The sequence below is a fragment of the Pelobates fuscus genome, chromosome 1, assembly GCF_036172605.1.
Source record: "Pelobates fuscus isolate aPelFus1 chromosome 1, aPelFus1.pri, whole genome shotgun sequence".
NCBI classification, from domain to species: Eukaryota; Metazoa; Chordata; class Amphibia; order Anura; family Pelobatidae; genus Pelobates; species Pelobates fuscus.
Window position 1 is genome coordinate 121,404,290 of NC_086317.1, and position 20,764 is coordinate 121,425,053.

Here is a 20,764-nt window from a genome sequence, read left to right on the forward strand (position 1 = left end):
GGTTTTACCATAATTCCATATAGCTATAACATGTATTTTTTTTCTATAGGATATATTTTCAGTTACGCGTTGTTGAGTTCTTTCTACCAGGCAAGAGGCTTGTGTTTGAGGGTTAGCGGTAGCTGTTAAACAGTAGCGCCTGTGTTGAAAACTAGTCATTAAGTATCAGGTAACTGCTAGTACAGTGAGCATGTCTATAGTGAGCATGTATGTGTGTCAGTTAGCACATCTATAGTAAGCATGTATGTGTGTCAGTGAGCACGTCAGTAGTGAGCATGTATGTGTGTGTCAGTGAGCACATCTGTAGTAAGCATGTATATGTTTCAGTGAGCATGTCTATAGTGAGCATGTATGTGTGTCAGTGAGCACATCTATAGTAAGCATGTATGTGCAGGCCCGGACTGGCCATCGGGCAAACCGGGCAAATTCCCGGTGGGCCGCGATGGCCACGGGCCGAGGCCGGCCGGGGAGATCCATGCAGAGCCGGCGCTATCCGAGCGCCGGCCCCGCTGTGTTCCATGAAGGGCCAGTGGGGAGATCAAAGATCTCCCTCACCGGCCCACATGCAATCAAACGGGGCCGCCGGCGGGGAGAGACGGAGGCAGACAGCCAGTCAGCAGAGGAGGACCCGGCGGAGCTCTAACTTGCAGCTCCGCCAGGTTTCTCTCGCGAGATCCGGACCGTTGCCATGGCAACGGTCCCGGTCTCGCGAGAGTGAACTCTAGCCTCACAGGCTAGAGTTCACTTACCATGAGGACCACCAGGGATTGATGGCAGCAGCACAACCTCCCCTTCCAGGCTACAGGTAAGAAGGGAGGGGGGGTTTCTAAAGTCTGTGATTCTGTAAGTTGTGTGTGTCACTACTTATTTTTTAAATACATATGTAATGTGTGTTTTACAACATACTGTATATATGTGTAATGTGTGTAGGTAATAGCATCTGTGTATATAATGTGTGCATTTATGACTAGGGTTGTATATGCTCGTATTTTTACATATTATTTAATTGGTGACTTGACATGTGACTTTGTGTGTGGGGTAAACGAGTGGGTAACCGGGTATTTCTTTAGGTGATTACATTTATGTGTGCAGTGCATTAATGGGATATTATGTGACTGCATGGATGGGTAAACAAACATGCTATGTAACTAGATGGGTGACTGAACAGGTGGCTTGGTGTATGTGTGTATGTCTGGTAGGAGAAGTTGACTTAATAAGGTAGCATGTGTATGGCTAGCATATGGGTAGGAGAGGATAAGATGGGTTGGTAGTCTCTATTTTGGTAAAATGGTATTGTGGTGAGGGAGTAATATGAGCAATTATGTCACAGCACCCTAACACACAGCACCCTAACACACACACACACAGCACACTAACACACACACACATCACCCTCACTCACCAGAGGCGGCTCTAGACTTTATGAGGCCTTAGGCGAAACACAAACATGAGGTCCCACTAACAAAAAAGTGTCACATATACACATTGATGCACTGTCTACCTGTGTATGTGCCTGAGAGTGTGTCTGACAGAGAGTATCCTTGTGTGTGCGAATGTATGTCTCTGTGAGCATGTTTGCGTTTTTGTCTGAGACCCTATGTGTATGGGGTGATGGTGAGAGGGAGCGGGGGGTGTGATGGTGAGAGGGAGCGGGGGGTGTGATGGTGAGAGGGAGCGGGGGGTGATGGTGAAAGGGAGCAGGGGGGTGATGGTAATGTGAGAGGGAGCGGGGGGTGATGGTAATGTGAGAGGGAGCGGGGGGTGATGGTGATGTGAGAGGGAGCGGGGGGTGATGGTAATGTGAGAGGGAGCGGGGGGTGATGGTAATGTGAGAGGGAGCGGGGGTGATGGTAATGTGAGAGGGAGCGGGGGGTGATGGTAATGTGAGAGGGAGCGGGGGGTGATGGTAATGTGAGAGGGAGCGGGGGGTGATGGTAATGTGAGAGGGAGCGGGGGGTGATGGTAATGTGAGAGGGAGCGGGGCGTGATGGTAATGTGAGAGGGAGCGGGGGGTGATGGTAATGTGAGAGGGAGCGGGGGGTGATGGTAATGTGAGAGGGAGCAGGGGTGATGGTAATGTGAGAGGGAGCGGGGGGTGATGGTAATGTGAGAGTGAGAGGGGGTAATGTGAGAGTGAGAGGGGGTAATGTGAGAGTGAGAGGGGGTAATGTGAGAGTGAGTAATGTGAGAGTGAGAGGGGGTAATGCGAGAGTGAGGGGTAATGTGAGAGTGGGGGGCTAATGTGAGAGGGGGAGGTAATGTGAGAGGGGGAGGTAATGTGAGAGTGGGGGAGTAAGGTAAAAGTGGGGGGGTAATGTGAGAGTGGGGGGGTAATGTGAGAGTGAGAGGGGGTAATGTGAGAAGGAGGGGGTGATGGTGAGTGGGGGAGGCTGAGGGTGGTGACGGAGGGTTATGCTGAGGGTGGTGATGCTGAGGGTGGTGGGGGGTAATGCTGAGGGTGGTGAGGGGCGATGATGAGGGTGGTGAGGGGTGATGCTGAGGGTGGTGATGCTGAGGGTGGTGGGGGGTGAGGCTGAGAGGGGTGATGCTGAGGGTGGTGATGTTGAGGGTGGTGGTGGGCGGTGAAGCTGAGGATGGTGAGGGGTGATGCTGAGGGTGGTGGGAGGTGAGGCTGAGGGTGGTGGGGGGTTATGGGGGATGGTGAGGCTGAGGGTGGTGGGGGGTGAGGCTGAGGGTGAAGGGGTAATGGTGAGGGTGGTGGGGGTGAGGCTGAGGGGGGGAGGGGTGATGGTGGTGGGGGTGAAGCTGAGGGTGGTGGGGGGGTGATGGTGACTGTGGTGGTGGGTGTAGCTGAGGGTGGTGGGGGTGAGGCTGAGGGTGGTGGGGGCGATGGTGGGGAGGGGTGATGGTGAGGGTGGTGAGGGGTGATGGTGGTGGGGGGTGAAGCTGAGGGTGGTGATGGTGATGGTGGGTGATGGTGGTGGGGGGTGAGGCTGAGGGTGGTGGGGGGTGATGGTGACGGTGGTGGGGGGGTGAAGCTGAGGGTGGTGGGAGTGAGGGTGGGGAGGGGTGATGGTGGGGAGGGGTGATGGTGAGGGTGGTGGGGGGTGATGTTGGTGAGGCTGAGGGTGGTGATGGTGGTGGGGGGTGAGGCTGAGGGTGGGGGGTAATGGTGAGGGTGGTGGGGGGTGATGGTGACGGTGGTGGGGGGGTGAATCTGAGGGTGGTGGGAGTGAGGGTGGGGAGGGGTGATGGTGGGGAGGGGTGATGGTGAGGGTGGTGGGGGATGATGGTGGTGAGGCTGAGGGTGGTGATGGTGGGTGATGGTGGTGGGGGGTGAGGCTGAGGGTGGTGGGGGGTGATGGTGAGGGTGGTGGGGGAAGATGGTGGTGGGGGTGAGGCTGAGGAGGGGTGATGGTGGTGGGGGTGAGGCTGAGGGTGGTGGGGGTGATGGTGGTGGGTTGTGAAGCTGAGGGTGATGGTGGTGGGGAGTGAGGCTGAGGGTGGTGGGGGTGATGGTGGGTGGTGAGGCTGAGGGTGGTGGGGTGATGGTGGTGGTGGGGGGTGAGGCTGAGGGTGGTGGGGGTGATGGTGGTGGGGGGTGAGGCTGAGGGTGGTGGAGGTGAGGGTGGGGAGGGGTGGTGGGGTGATGGTGGTGGGGGTGAGGCTGATGGTGGTAGTGGGGGTGAGGCTGAGAGTGGTTGGTGGTGAAGCTGGGGGTGAGCCTGAGGGTGGTGGGGGGTGATGGGAGGGAGAGCCTACCTTTCCCTGGTGGTCCAGTGGTCTCCCTGGTGATCCGGTGGCCACTGCTCACGGTCTGCAGTTCCTCAGAGCTGCAGACCGTGTAATCTCGCGAGATTTCAGAGCGTTGCCGTGGTAACCCGCGGCAACGCTCTGATTGGCCAATTCTCGCGAGTCACATGGTCTGCAGCTCTGCACACTGCGGAGCTGCAGACCAGTGTCTGCGATGGTGGCCGGGCAGCCAGGAGGGCCTCGCACCCGGCGGCATACCGGGCAAGCCGCCAGGGCCCCTCCTGGTGTCAGGTCCTCGGTCAGTGACCGAGGACCTGACACACTCTGCCAACAGGCGGTTTAGGCGGCCGCGAGGCCCCCGCCAGCGCGAGGCCTTAGGCGGCCGCCTAAACCGCCTAATTAGAGAGCCGCCTCTGTCACTCACACATCACCCTCACTCACACATCACCCTCACTCACACAGCACCCTCACTCACACAGCACCCTCACTCACACAGCACCCTAACACACACAGCACCTTTAATCACACAGCACCCTAACACACACAGCACCCTAACACACAGTACCCTAACACAAAGCACCCTCACTCACACACACAGAGCCCTCACACAGCACCCTAACACACACACACACACCACCCTTGCACAGCACCCTAAGACACACTGCACACCTCACACACACAGCACCCTCACACACACACACACACACACACATATACTGCACCCCCCACACACTATACTCCTCACAAATGCACACTACACCCCTCCCACACACACTGCACACCTCACACATACACACAGCAGCCCCCAAACACACTGCACCACTCATACACAATACTTCCAAACATATATGTATATATACTACAGAACCCCTCACACACATACTGCACACGTTAAATTCCAGACAAACACTAGATTCATTACCCAACTCTGAATCATCTACATATATACACACACTAGATCTCTATATACACTCTGAATCCTCTATACACACACACACACACTCACTAGATCTCCTATACACACTCATGAGTCCTTCAAACATGCACTAGATCCCCTACACAGAGACGCTGCACAACCTACACACACACTACATTTCTGACATACACACTCTGGATCCCCCCATGCACACACTAGATTCCATTTAAGCAAACACATAGTGTCTCCATAAATGGGATACAGTGAGTATCCCAATTATGGAAACCCCTGAGACAAGTTTCAAGCAAACACAGCCCAAGCATGTTTTTAAATTTGCTTGCGCTGTGCAGAACAAATACAGGGCCTTTTTCTCATGCCCTGGAAGAGCATTGAACCAACACGCTCACTTTGAGATGGGGCGCGCTTGCCATTGGGGGTGATAAAACACACCCTATCTGGCCCCGCCTCCTTTTCAGTGGCCCGCTGTGAATAAAAAATGCCGAATGCCGAATTTTTTCCCCAGTCCGGCCCTGTGTATGTGTGTCAGTGAGCACGTCAGTAGTGAGCATGTATGTGTGTCAGTGAGCATGTCTGTAGTAAGCATGTATGTGTGTCTGTGAGCATGTCTGCAGTGAGCATGTGTGTGTGTGTCAGTGAGCATGTCTGTAGTAAGCATGTATGTGTGTGTCAGTGAGCATGTCTGTAGTAAGCATGTATGTGTGTGTCAGTGAGCATGTCTGTAGTAAGCATGTATGTGTGTGTCAGTGAGCATGTCTGTAGTAAGCATGTATGTGTGTGTCAGTGAGCATGTCTGTAGTAAGCATGTTTATGTCAGTGAGCTTGTAATGAGAGTGTGTGTCAATGAGGTTGTCTCTAGTGAGCGTGTGTGTCAGTGAGTTTGTCTGTAGTAAGTATCTTTGTGTATACCAGTGAGTTTGCCTGTACTAAGTTTGTGTGTACCTGTAAGCTTGTCTGTGTTTGTCAATGAACTTGTGTGTGTCAGTGAGATTGCCTGTCTGTGTGTGTCAATGAGATTGTCTGTGCCTGCATGTGAGTATGCTTATTTTTTACTAATATTTATAATTAAAAAAGGAACATACCAATAATAAAAGTATATATTTATATATCCCTTAGTGAGGATGTTAAATATCCCTTTATAACATTTAAAATATGGCTATGTCTTGCTACCCCAGATTGAGTAATCCTGATTCATAAACATAGATTATATATATATATTACAAAATCCAGGGCACTCGCTTATTAATTAAACAGTGATTTCTAATCTTTAGAGATTGTAATAGTTTTATTTAAAAACACCTCACCTGGGCAAAAAATGATGGGGGTTTAGTACTATACTTACCTTATATAAAGAATAACTATATTTTTATATCATGGTTTTCATACTGGCATACTTTTTTTTTTTTTACATATGGTCTAATATGCGTTGATATGTGTTATACGGTTTTACCATAATTCCATATAGCTATAACATGTATTTTTTTTCTATAGGATATATTGTTCTTTCTACCAGGCAAGAGGCTTGTGTTTGAGGGTTAGCGGTAGCTGTTAAACAGTAGCGCCTGTGTTGAAAACTAGTCATTAAGTATCAGGTAACTGCTAGTATAGAGAATAATAGGAACCATTAACTACAACTAAGCATCTGGTGTTAGATAAAGTCGCTACTGTTCAAATGTCACAGTTAGTAGCAACAGGCATCTAAACATAGTAGCATGTGGCTGGTGGTAACCACTGGCAATATTGGGAGCAAGCCTTTAGTATTGATAGAAAGAGATAACCATAACATATTAGCTTTCACAAAGTGTACTAAAGGTCTGAACGTTCATGTATACATGTCACCATGGGGTACATTTATGTTATGGCAGGCTTATGCAATGTGACCCATTATTTTACCTCCAACGTTTAGTTTCATAAGGTTTAATAACTTTAATATATATATATATATATATAATATTAAACAAAATAACAATCACGCAATAAATATCAAGCTGATGCAGTTGTCACATATGTTCAACAGAAACTGGTGCACCTGGTTCACATTCATTGAATGAGTTCCTGCAAATGGGAGTTTTTTTAATATTGATCCTGATCTTAAAAAGGCGAATATAAAATATTATAAAAGAAGCAAAAAAACAAAGCAAAGGAAAATGAAAATATAATAAAAGAAAACAAAGGAAAATGAGTCCAACCAAACTTACAGCGTGGTTATAATAAAGACAATTTTGAACTTACTTTGGATGATTTCGTAAGAATAAGGCGCTTGCCTGTTTCTACATATGGGGTTAATTTGAGTAGTTCCATTTTGTGTGTCATTCATCTTTGTGCTCTCTGTGTGGGGTTCTCTTTGGCTGCTAATTCTGTCTCTCCTTATTTGAACGGTCTATCCACAGCTCTGTTAATGGTAGCACAGTGAAAAATTGGGGAAGTCAGCTCCGCTTCTTTCCCTACTGTCCCCAAGGAACGTCTAGGATTAAAAGAAAATTGCCCACGGCTGCTCAGATAAATATAACTTTTCTAACTCACTGTGGAGGCAGATTTCTTTTTTGCACTTCTTATAGTCTGCTACACAAGTTTTCAATGCAGGGCAAGTCCAGGTAAACATCAACCAAGGAATATAAAAGCAGGTTGTAAATCAGTTATCCAAGTACTTTGAAAGAGCACAAGACGAGCTGAAGTTGAACTGTACAATGACATAATCCAAACTGAAGAGTGGGAGGGAGAAGATAAAGACAATCAGGAATAGGAATATTAGCAGCCTTTACTTGTCTTTCACTCAGACAGTGTGGTGTAACAGTTAATTAAAGACAATAGGCTGCTATATGTCCCTAAGAGAAGGTTTCTGATCACTGGTATACACATATTAAATTTACAATCTTCTGTAGGTAAGGCCAGGCTATATTATTATTACGGATATTACAGACATTCCAACATGAAAAACTAATTTTAGGGAGGTGGCTTCACCGGCTACTGTGCCCCCCTCCCCCAAACACACACACACACACACACACACACACAGCCACCAAACATGTATGAATAAGGACATGGTGTTTTATTATGACAGAACACGACTGTTTATTTAACAACATATTGCAACTAATTACACACACTATTAACACACTGGCACATGCACATACCTGGACACATGCACACACCTGGATACATACACACACCTTGACACATAGACAAACCTTGACACACACCTGCACACCCTGACACATAAACACACACACTGGCATATACACACACTGAAACACAGATATACACAGTGACACATCCACACACCTTGACACACAGATACACACACTGGCACATAGACACACAGATTCACACACTGGCACATACACACATACAATCAGATACACACACATTCACACACACTCTCAGACACATACTTGATGGACCCCTCCAAATTTGTGCAGGTATTGGGTCCATGGGGCAGCTGTTTTGGGCCCCCAGAAGTAACAGCTGCACCGTTTACGGGATATTGTATATAAAGTGGGGGCATCAGGGAGCCGCTATTAAAATAACCAACTGTAAACAAATTATCATAGTCACATTTATCATTGAACTATTTATTCAAAAGTATCTATGGTCTGAAAATGCTATCCCACACATGGACTCCACCTTCTAATGAAACAAACAAATGAACATATGATATACGTTATACATAAAAGACACAATATATAAACATGTATTATATATTTATGAATATATGTATTTGTGTAAGGGGCAAATAGCCGTATATGGAGTAAGGATCCAGCATAAGCGTAGGATAGTATAAAGGGAGCAAGTCGGTTGTGGTGTGCCGAGACCGACGATACGGTAGGCCTGTAAATAAAGAGGGCCCACCAAGGAGTAAGAAAGTAAAGTAAATGGAAAGAAAAGAGAAAGTGTTGAAATGAGGAGTGGGTGGGAGGGTCATTCTGATGCTGACCTCAAGCGATATGAGTCAGGTAAGGGGTGTCTCTTATATAGGGGAGTGAATTAATTTAAGCCCCTCCCACAAATACAGGCCAAACAGCCTTAATACATATGAAAAGACATATATTATAGTATAACGGTACCTACTGCTTAGAAAAGGGTGAAATATGGTAAAATATTTTGTACGCTGTTCAGAAGTAGCCTGTCCCAGGTGACAGGTAGCAGGGAGTGCATAGAGCAGGCACCTGCCGACCGACACATTGTTGGAGAGGGTGATGCGGCAGGTGCCTGCTATACGGCTGTTGTATGGAGCTTCAGAGTGGGCCCTGCTGGAGCTGGGATGTATAGAACAGAAGGGAGCAGGGCAGTCATTGAACCCACTGACCCACTACAGTTCTTCCATATAAGGTGAAAACTATGAATATATACAATATTTATGAGAGTGTGTAAATGAGTCTGTGCTGTGCGCATATATGAGTGTGTGTATATGACTCTCTGTGTTTATATGAATGTGTGCATGAGTTTGTGTGTTTATGAATGTGTGTTTATATGTGTCTGTGTGTATGTGTATATCTCTGAATTTATGTGTTTGCATGAATGTATGAAAGTAAGTGTAAATATGTATGTATACGAATGTGAGTATTGCATGGAATTAAACTCACAAAAAGTGGTTGAGGGTGCATCGTTAGACAAATTCTACAGTTTGGGGCAGTGCCAAAATACATTTCCAGCCTAGTGTCATGAAACATAGGTACGTCTATGCCCCTATACCTGTTCCTGATTTTTAGATTGCCAGCTTAGCATTCACCGTTAGAACATAAAAATCCTAACCCACTGTGGGGTCACTTTTCTGGCATAGGAGAAGCCTCTACTCATTTTGTTTTTCTCAGTTTTCTAGGGGCAGGGCCTGTGCAACAGCTAGGAAAGTAAGGCATACGCGTAGGGCGCAAAGGCCCGGGGGAAGCAATGTCCGGGTGACTGCTCCCCTACAGCCTGTCACTGTATGTAGCTTGGCCGAGTCACAGACCGCGGTAGAGGATCTTTTGTATCCTCTTCCTGGTCTGACAGGAAGTGTCAGAGAGCATAAAACAGCTTCCAGTCAGACCAGGGAGAGGAAACAGAAGATTCTCTAACGCGGTCCGAGGCTCGTAGAGGGAAGTGAGCAGGCACAAGGGGGGAAAGATCACAAAAGGACTAGGGTGGACAAAGAGAAGCACAGAGGACTTGGAGGACAAAACGACACACAGGTGCAAAAAGAGACACAGAGGGCTGAGAGGGGCAAACAGACATACAAAAGGGCCGTGGGTGGTAAAGAGGCACACAGAGAGCTGGTGGAGTAAAGAGACACACTGATGGGCTGGGGGGCAAAGAGACACACGGAGGAGTTGGGAAATACAAAGAGCCATGCACAGGGCTGGGGTGATGGACAAAGAGATACACTGAGGGGCCGGGTGAGGAAGAGAGACACAAAAAATATTCCCTTACAGGTCAAAAAAATAATAATTCTGTAGTAACTATAAAGCATTACTAATGTGATGGATTAGCACATTGAAACAAATTCAGCAAGGGACCTAATTTATTCCTCTTCATCACTGGCATCTATGTGCTAGTTCATTACATGGAAAGAGAGTTAATTTTACCTGTGACTTCTGGAGACATTATATTGATCTCAGGTGTCTAAGCAATATTAAAAAAAATTATAAACAACATCTGCTGTCAATATAATTATGGTCACCTTCAAGTGAATAGTTGGATCACCTAAAGTAATCTTCTGCATATAAAATTGTACGTATTAAACAACACAACTGGAAGACCACCTGTAACAATTTGAGTATAAATTAAAAGTGTTTAGTAATGTTTTTTGTGTTCTGCAATTCCCCATTAACTCTTCTGTCAAGAATAGTGATTTGTGTGATATCATGTGACTAATCAGGCCAATTAAATAAATCCAGCCAACTTCTTTCATTAATGAGTTAAATCGTTTATCTATTCTGAACAATGAATGCATTCTGCAAATAATATCAGTGTTAGGGTGGCAATGGGATGTGTATTTGGACATCCTGATACAAAAAGAGCAGATTGCTGTGTTTTGGCTTCGATTTTCCATTTGTAACTCTTTCATAGAAAGCAGATACATGATATAATGCATGGTCAGCAGCCATAACAGTTATAATATACTTGTTGCATTTTCTGTTAAAATGCCTTGAAGGTATGTTGACTTTATGAACTATTGTTTTTGGTTTTATTTTTCTGTAAAAAAAAACAATTCCAAAAAAAAAAAAAACAGGGCAAGTGAAGGGTTACTGACAGTGATCTGTTCAGTTGAGTAATATCAAATTTCCTTTGAGCAAAAAAAGAAAAACACAGCAAATTCCTTCCTGACTTCAATAAAAAGGCAATTTCATTCCTAAACCTAACATCCTACCATTGTCTTACTATGCATGCCATGCTGGTTTTAAGAAGGTTAAACCATGTCTTAGAGACATATTATATCAAATACAATCTACAACAATAAATTCCACATTCAAATTTACTTTACAGGGACAGTCAAGGCACGTTCTTTACAATATATAGATTAGGTTTCAGTTTATTATGCCATTACACTTAATTAAACATAGGTCATAGTTAATTAAGCCTACTTCTACACCCCTTGCTCTCAATATGGAGTTTCCTTTTTTTTTTATTTTTTTTTATTTTGCAGTAGAGCACAGATGAATTCATTTACAGAATAAAAAAACATATATTAAACTCCTTTGCAATATGTGAACAGTAAGAGTACGTCACTTTATGCAGTACAGTCAATGTCAAATAACAATAGATATCCATCCACCGCGCTCCTTTTTTGTTTGGATGGCACCTCCAACCCTCATCCTGGTTCCACGAGATCTCAGGACTAGGGTGCAGAGAAACCACCCAGTTGAAAGGGGAAAAACATGGGGCGAAGCCAACAACAGAGCTGATCGGTCACCATATCTGACAGTCCCATCGAATCTATCCCAATCTTGTCAAAATCTCAGCCTACACATTCCAAAGACCCTTCACTGGAAACAACGGGTTGCGGCCACATCATTTGATGCCCTTTCTCCTGACGCCTAAAACGTCTAAGTAGAGACATAAATCCAGGGTCTACACCAGGGGTAGGCAACCTACGGCACTAGTGCCATGCACGGCACTCGAGGTGTCTTTACACGGCACTCAAGGCTGCTACAGCCAAACAGGCTCTGGCCTATCAGGAGTCCCAGTGAAACTGCAGATATCTGCTAATACGAAAAGGTGGTGAAGGACAATCCTCAAGTTATGCATTGCAGCACATAGAGGAAGTGAATGGGAATCCACACTGTAGTAGAGCAACCTGCAGCTGCTGTCCTTGACCTGTACCTGGCCAGCCTGGTTCCCACTGGAACCTAGGGAAGCCATCCACACTGCTAGATTTACTCATACAAATAATACGAACAGCCCACAAACAAACATACATACAATCCGCACAAACGTAACCCGCTAACAATCCACATACATGCACACAACCCCACATGCAACCCCAAACAGCCCCAACACATACACACACTACCAAACACACAATGTGGCATTTCCATCCACACACACAATTCCACAAGCAGCCCCCATACACAGCCCACATTCATATGTATCTTACACGATACCACAAACTACTCCTGAACATATACAATATAATAGCTCATATACGCACAAATACAACGATACAAAGCATTTACAGTATAAATAACACAAGCAGAATACGGCAACATACACACCTCAATTTAAAAAAATAGGACCGGCACGCCACGGGACATCACAATCCTATATCGGCACAGTGCTGCTAAAAGGTTGCCTACCCCTGGTCTACACCATGCAGATTACAAGGCCTGGGGAACCTCCTCAGCTGTGCCTATGTGGACAGGGATCTGGATAACCCTGCTCAACTACAGCCTGGACCGACTGATCAAATGACTGCAATGGGGCATGGCTCCCAGAGACCCAGTACCCCAGCTGACAACAGGGATAGTGGGACCATGCTCCAAAAACAGGGCCGGCCCAAGATGGCCTCAGCAGAGGACTTACCTGTCACCACTTGCAATCATTTAACTGAGCATCATGAACAGCAAGAGCGGTCCAACTCTCTAACCCAGCAGCCTGCTCCCGTGTGTCCCTTGTATGTATGTACCTCTTTTGCACAACACAAATAAAGATCTTTTTTTTTTTTTTTTTTTAAAGGAAACACATAACCAGAAAGAGGGGAATGGTAAAAAGGAAAACTGTCTCTCCTCTGTCTCCAAATTATTATTTTCACTTCATAAAAGTCATTTTTTCCCATTTCCCTATTTTGCTCAAAATCACTACCAAACTAGCTGATACACCATTATACTATGTATTCCATTCACACTATCTGGCTAAGATACGGTGCAATAATACTTTTGGTTCTGTACTTCTGATCATCTAGCTAAATACTAAAATCATATATATATATATATATATATATATATATTTTTTTTTTTTTTTTTTACATCAATCATGTATATTTTTTATTGCTCTTCTGACATGTTGCCCCTGTACTCCTTAAAGAATACTGCTTTTAAAAATCACTGTTTAGTAGATATACCCCAAATAAAAACAAGCATGCATTTAATTATGTTTTTTTTTTCATTGGGGCTATATCTAACACCAGCTTTCAAAAGCTGCAGTTCTCTTGTCTCCTGCCTTTGGAAGCCCTCCCTTTCTTCCTCAGCTCAGGCATTCTGTGACTGTCCAATCACAGACTTCCTAATGCAGCTCAATGAGAAGTCTTTGTAAGTCAGGTGCTCTGGGCAATTGCTGCCTCCAGATCTTAGCTCCACTGAGCTAAACAACCAGGAAGTGACAGGACCTTTTGTCTGAAATCTGTATTTTTTGTAAAATTAAAAAAAAAAAAAAAAGAGGATGCACTCTTCATACATGAAGTATTTTGGCAAGCTAAAGTTATTTAGTGGTGGAGTGCCCCTTTAAAGGGAATTCTTAGCAACATAGCCTATTATAGCTGTCCAGGATGGATGGAATTGTATGTGTGTGGCTATTAATTGGCCGGCAATGGGAGTCAGGACAATCTTTCTTTTTTGCCAAATGCTGTAAAAATGTTTGAGAGAAAACAATGAGATGGGAGCCGTAGGCTCATTGCACCATGCCAACTAAAATGATCTGTAGTAGTTATTGTGCTTAGAGAGCCCCTTTAAAACAGCTTTATGACAATTCAACCTAAAACCCTGTTTCTCAATTACAGTAGGACCTCGGTTTACGAATTTAATGCGTTCTCCAGGATGTTTCGTAATGCGAAAAATTTGTAGACCGAAACGCGGTTTCCGATAGGAATGCATTGAAAACCAATGAATCCGTTCTGGAGGTCAGAAAAAAAGTAAAAATGAGCTGGCATGGAAACCAACCAACAATGCAGAATACACAATAAAAGGCATGCAAACGATGAAGCTCAGCTCGCTACCTTTCCACAGCTTGAGAAATGCACCAAAATGTCCCAAAACAACTGCAAACAATTTCCAGAATGGCTCCAAAACTCGATGCAAAAGCCGCTTCAACACCTCCACACTCGACGCCACCTGCTACCCACAGGCTCCAGCATGCAGGGGGCGGTGCTATAAACCTCCCAGGTGCAATGCATCCTGGGGAAACTTGCTTTGTATTGCGAAACAAATTTGTAAACCGAGGCATTATTTTCAATGGATTTTCATTTGTAAACCGGAAATTATGTTAACCGAGGCGTTTGTAAACCGAGGTCCCACTGTATAAGGTTCTCACCATTCTCATCTGAACTGTATCTCCTCTCATGTTAGCAAGTTAAATCTAACGCAGTCCATTTATTCTGTCAACAGCACTCAATTGCCATTGCAAAACAGGGATTATATGGCATAATCACAAATAATACTGCATATTCACAAAAATAAGTATTGCCCTCCTACAGCGTGCTTTATGTCATCTGTACAGTTATTGTATATTATTTAATGTATACACACATTGTATATAGTTTGAAGTGGATTTTACAGCAGGCAAACTATATTCACGTCTGAAAAAATGGAAATATATATATATATATATATATATATATGTCTTATATTTTGCCTTAATTTAGCATTAGACAGGAAGCATCACTAAATAGATTCACCATCACATCTAGTTCCCATATTCATAAGTTAGATTGTCATCAGTTGTATGTTTTGATTACCTATTGTACTGCTGTGCAGAATATGTTTATGTATATGATTAATATATTCAAAACCCTGTCAAGCTTATTCCAACAGGTGGTTTAGGATGGAGTAATAATAAATAGAACAGTGAATCAGTGAGTCATCGAGCCCCTTACATAATACATGTGCCACCATAAGTAAATAAGGAGCAGGTGGAAGTCATTCTTTTGATTGCATATGCAATATGCTTTCCCTATTAAATTCATTAGGGGTCCACAACCCAAAATATTGGGTCATCCATCTTATAAACCATAGAGGAAAGGGTGCTAAAAACGGAGAGGGTAATTTTTTTCTACATCTGTGTTTTCTACATGTATGCTTTGCCTAATTTATAAGAGATCTCAAGGATCCCAAACATTTAGTTGCTTCTTTCATGGCAGATGGGGTTTATTAGGTTGCCAGTGAGCTAATATTGGTGCTATTTAACACAAGGGCATAATATATTGTTTGCTTCTCTAGTTCATCTTCTTGTTATCTAGAGCAGAAGTAGATGACTTTCGGCGTTTCAGATGTGATGGACTACATCTTCCTTGATGCTTTGTTATGACTGTAAGAGTATTATGGGAGATGTAGGCCACAACATACGGAGTGCCAAAGGTTGCCTACATCTGATCTAGAGATAACATCTTCCTCCTCAACCCCGATCCTTCAAATTCTTTTAAGATATTTTATATGGGAATCACCAAATAATCATGACTGGAGCCATTCCATTCATCAAGAAAAGTAATTTATATGCAGAAATAAGGATAGTTTTGCATATTTATTTCTGATAGCTTTAAAGTAGTTCCATTGTCTTTCTTTCTTGCCCATTAAGGACCTTTGTTCTAATGATTAAGGTCGTAGGTCATTTTCACAAGTAAAAAGTTTTAAAAAGCTGAAGGATTTGGCAGCACAAGGAAAAAGTATCAGATACACAAAAAAAAAACACAGCCGTCAGCCGTCTCACACACACATGCAAAAACCATAATCATATGGGATTGCTCAGTATACATTTGGGAAACCGAGCTTTGACAATGCAAGGATATTCCCTGTACAGCTATTGTGAAATATTAATGCTTGAACCATTTCTGAGCATCCATTTAAGGAAAGTTGATCAGTTTAACAGGATGTTTTTTTTTTGCAGAAGCAGTTTTCAGTTGGTATTGCAAAGCAAATTAATGTCTTTGAACCATTGTCCTAAGAATCCCAGTCCTACAATTCTTGCACTCAATGATGGACAGTTACGAGAACCTCTAAGACTGCAAATGCAATTATTCCAGTAATCAATTAGTCCAGTACATGAAAAAACTGAACTTTATTTAACCTACTCAGGCTTAAAGGACCACTAAAGGCATCACTATCTCAATGTTCATCTTCATGTTACCTATGGGGAAGCATTGGATTGGCCGAGATCATGAATCTTGATAATCTCAGCTATGGTGGAGGAGTGCAACCAGACTAACGCAGCAAGGGAAGAAAAGTTAGTGAAACTCATCTTTCAAATCGATATGGGGGGACTCCTTAATAGGTAGGGGATCACTATAACATTAGGAATACATGTTTACAATTCTAACGCTGTAATGTTCCTTTAATGGCTCATTAAAGTGAACTTTTGTCAAATATTTGACTAAGACTTTACACAGAGAGGTGACTGATAATTTACTATGGCAGGGTGACGGTGCCAGATGTCTTGTAACTTGTAAGGAATTGGGTTTCAGACTTTTGCATTACAGAAAAATTCAGTTCAGCCTAATCGCTTTGTCTGAAAATAACATTTTGTTTGGGTAGCCCGATCATCCATGAGGTGGTTTCTGAATATCATCCATGCAAAATATTTGTGAAATTATTCAGACAAAACAAAAAAGGGCACACAAATGGGCCAATCACCGTAAAGCAAATTGGTAAACCATTTGGTTCACAGGTGAGAATAAGTACCCGTATATACTCGAGTATAAGCCGACCCGAATATAAGCCGAGGCCCCTAATTTGACCCAAAAAAACTGGGAAAACTTATTGACTCAAGTATAAGACTAGGGTGAGAAATGCAGCAGCTACTCGTAAATCTCTAAATAAAATTAGATCCTAAAAAAATTATATTAATTGAATATTTATTTACAGTGTGTGTGTATGAGTGCAGTGTGTGTATGAGTGCAGTGTGTGTGTATGAGTGCAGTGTGTGTATGAGTGCAGTGTGTGTATGAGTGCAGTGTGTGTGTATGAGAATGCAGTGTGTGTATGAGTGCAGTGTGTGTATGAGTGCAGTGTGTGTATGAGTGCAGTATGTGTATGAGTGCAGTGTGTGTGTATGAGTGCAGTGTGTGTATGAGTGCAGTGTGTGTATGAGTGCAGTGTGTGTATGAGTGCAGTGTGTGTGTGTAAGAGTGCAGTGTGTGTGTATGAGTGCAGTGTGTATGAATGCAGTGTGTGTGTATGAATGCAGTGTGTGTGTATGAGTGCAGTGTGTGTATGAGTGCAGTGTGTGTGTAAGAGTTCAGTGTGTGTGTAAGAGTGCAGTGTGTGTGTATGAGTGCAGTGTGTATGAATGCAGTGTGTGTGTGTATGAGTGCAGTGTGTGTGTATGAGTGCAGTGTGTATGAATGCAGTGTGTGTGTATGAATGCAGTGTTTGAGTGTGTGATGCAGAGCCTTGGTGGGGGTAGGCATTTTTATTATTTTTGTATTATTTTATTTTAATAGTTTCTTTTGTTATATTTTTTTTAATTATTATTTTATTATTTATTTTATTATTATTATTAATATTTTTATTATTTTTTCGTCCCCCCTCCCTGCTTGATACATGGCAGGGGGGGCTCTCACTCCCTGGTGGTCCAGTGGCATTGGCAGTTCAGTGGAGGGGGGCTGGCAGGAAGCACTTACCTCTCCTGCAGCTCCTGTCAGCTCCCTTCTCCTCCGCGCAGTTACTCTGTCAGCTCACACTGTAAGTCTCTCAAGAGCCGCACTATGACCCCGCGGCTCTCGCAAGACTTACACTGGGAGCTGACAGAGGTGCTGAAAGGATCGGCGAGGAGGAGGAGGGAGCTGACAGGAGCTGCAGGAGAGGTAAGCGCTCGCTGCCAGCCCCCAGTCTGTATTATGGCAATGACACTGACACTGACTCGAGTATAAGCCGAGTTGGGGTTTTTCAGCACAAAAAATGTGCAGAAAAAGTCGGCTTATACTCGAGTATATACGGTAACCAATAGAGAGAAAGAGGAGGACAAGTAAAAAAAAATCATGTATATATTATATATTAAATATATAATATATAAATGGTACTGATGTCGCGAACATAAAATTTTCCGTTCACAAACGCGAACTTCCGCAAATGTTCGCGAACAGGCGAACCGGGCAAACCGCCATAGACTTCAATAGGCAGGCGAAGTTTAAAACCCACAGGGACTCTTTCTGGCCACAATAGTGATGGAAAAGTTGTTTCAAGGGGACTAACACCTGGACTGTGGCATGCCAGAGGGGGATCCATGGCAAAACTCCCATGGAAAATTACATAGTTGATGCAGAGTCTGATTTTAATCCATAAAGGGCATAAATCACCTAACATTCCTAAATTGTTTGGAATAACATGCTTTAAAACATCAGGTATGATGTTGTATCGATCAGGTAGTGTAAGGGTTACACCTGCTTCACAGTGACAGACCAAACTCCCTGTTTAACGCACCGCAAACAACCGCAAACAGTCCATTTGCACAACCGCAAACTCCCCATTTGCACAAGGTTGGATACCAAGCTAGCCATGTCCCGTTCCTTGTCCTCACTGATGTCATTGAAGGTCTCTTCCTCCACCCAGCCACGTACAACACCAAGGGTCCTCGAAAGGTGACAACATGCCCCCTGTATTTTTTTTTTTTAAATGTACACTACTGTTACACCAGATATGAGTTGCACTGGTGTGATACTGTGCCCTGGCAGGCAGTGACTCGAGCCGTGCTCCTAGTGCCAGACGGGCTACGTGACCGATCACTGTGGTCAGTGCACGCGGCTAAGTCAGAAGAGGAGATCAAGCCGCATGAGGCTCGTGTGGAGGCAGGAGTGATCCAGCCACGCACGGCTCAAGCTTAGGAGCCAGGTCGGTCCCAGGATAAGGTAAATACTGCCACAACCACTTATCCCAATCACACACCTTTCCTAACGTCCTATCCCATTAAAAGCATATTACTGCGTATTTAATAAAACAGATAGACCTCCTACTTCATCCCATCGATGGTTCGATATTCTGAGCCCTCTCTGATTTACTGTTCACGACTATTCGATATTGCCACAAATTTTATATAGCATTTTATGTTTGTTTGAGACCACCTTAAAAATATTGATATCGCTAAAAATCATGATCACTATATACTTTCTCTACAAACCTCTAAAACGAACCAAACTACAAATCCATCCGCTATACCACTTTATCCCACCTAGAACTAAGAGTTAAAATACTTGACTCTTACTTACCCACACTCAGTCATGCCACACTCATTTCACCACTACTCTCACTGAATCCCTCTGACTACGGCTAAATTCATCTTCTACATCACAACACTACTCCTAAGATTGGGTTGTATCCATGTCTCGGGTCTTTCATTTAGAATAGGGGCAGCTTCGGTCTCCTTCAACACTGACACTCCAGTGCATATTATTAAAAGATTGGGCAGATGGAAATCCTCAGTCTACAACCGATATATTCCTCATCCCGAGAAAGAAATGAGGAAAGCTTTTAAAAGTTTGGCTTTGTAAATTTGATGCAATAAGTGTGTTTTTCTTTAATACCTTTTCACCCTCTTTGCATGAACCCGATTTACATATATTACTAATATGTTTCTGAACATATATATTATATTATTCACTCACTCACTCACTCACTCACTCTCTGGGCCGGCCTAAGACATCATGCTGCCTAGGTCCGATGATAAATGACTATGGGGGATAATGTATAATAAACACAGGTTACTGGCTATGGGAGGGATAATGTAAATAATAAACACAGGTTACTGGCTATGGGAGGATAATGTATAATAAACACAGGTTACTGGCTATGGGAGGGATAATGTATAATAAACACAGATTACTGGCTATGGGAGGGATAATGTATAATAAACACAGATTACTGGCTATGGGAGGGATAATGTATAATAAACACAGATTACTGGCTATGGGAGGATAATGTATAATAAGCACAGGTTACTGGCTATGGGAGGATAATGTATAATAAACACAGGTTACTGGCTATGGGAGGGATAATGTATAATAAACACAGGTTACTGGCTATGGGAGGATAATGTATAATAAGCAGGGCCGGATTAAGAGCCCAGTGGGCCTGGTGCTGATAATTATGATGGGCCTAATTACAAAATCTTATTGACCAAAAACACTAAAACAGTCCTACCTCCTAAGCGTCATGTATCTGATGGAGATGATGCTGTAGGGAAACTCATAGGATGCAACTATGAGAAAACACATACCCTTTGCTAATCTCATGCTTTCATCTTTCAAGTAAACCCATACCCCCTAACAGCAGTGTCCAGTAAAGCAGGAAGTCTATGGATGCGGTAAAATGGTGGGCTACTGACACAAATCACCTAACCAGAACGGCTGAAAGGGCGAACATACACAAAAAGGGGGAATGTTTGTGTCCCTATGTCTCCCAGTCCCTTAGTGTTTGTGTCCTCGGTGTCTCCCAGTGTCCCTATGTCACTAGGGGACATTGAGAGACATTGGGACACTGGGAGACATGGGGACACAGATACTAGGGAACACTGGGAGACCTGGGAAATTGGAGACTCTTGGGGACACTGGGTGACAGACACGAGGGGACACGGGGAGACATGGGGCACTGAGCCACTGTTATATATAGGGGACACTGGAGACTTGATAAAAACCTGGGTACAGGTCAAAATGTTGCGGTGTCCAATAAACCTGCTTAAAGCTATCACAGTGAGTGCCTGAGATTTTTTTCTTTTATACTAGGG

At 43.9% G+C, this 20,764-nt stretch overlaps 1 protein-coding gene across 1 annotated transcript in view; it reads right to left on the minus strand.

The window, feature by feature from the left end:
• LOC134588810 (organic solute transporter subunit alpha-like) overlaps positions 1 to 7,523 on the minus strand; it is a 62,057-nt gene extending 54,534 nt beyond the window's left edge. The window contains exon 1 of the mRNA XM_063444295.1: positions 6,881 to 7,523. Within this exon, the coding sequence (XP_063300365.1) occupies positions 6,881 to 6,965 (85 nt within the window). The 5' untranslated portion in view covers positions 6,966 to 7,523. The remainder of the gene's footprint in view (positions 1 to 6,880) is intronic.
• Between the last annotated feature and the right edge of the window lie 13,241 nt (positions 7,524 to 20,764).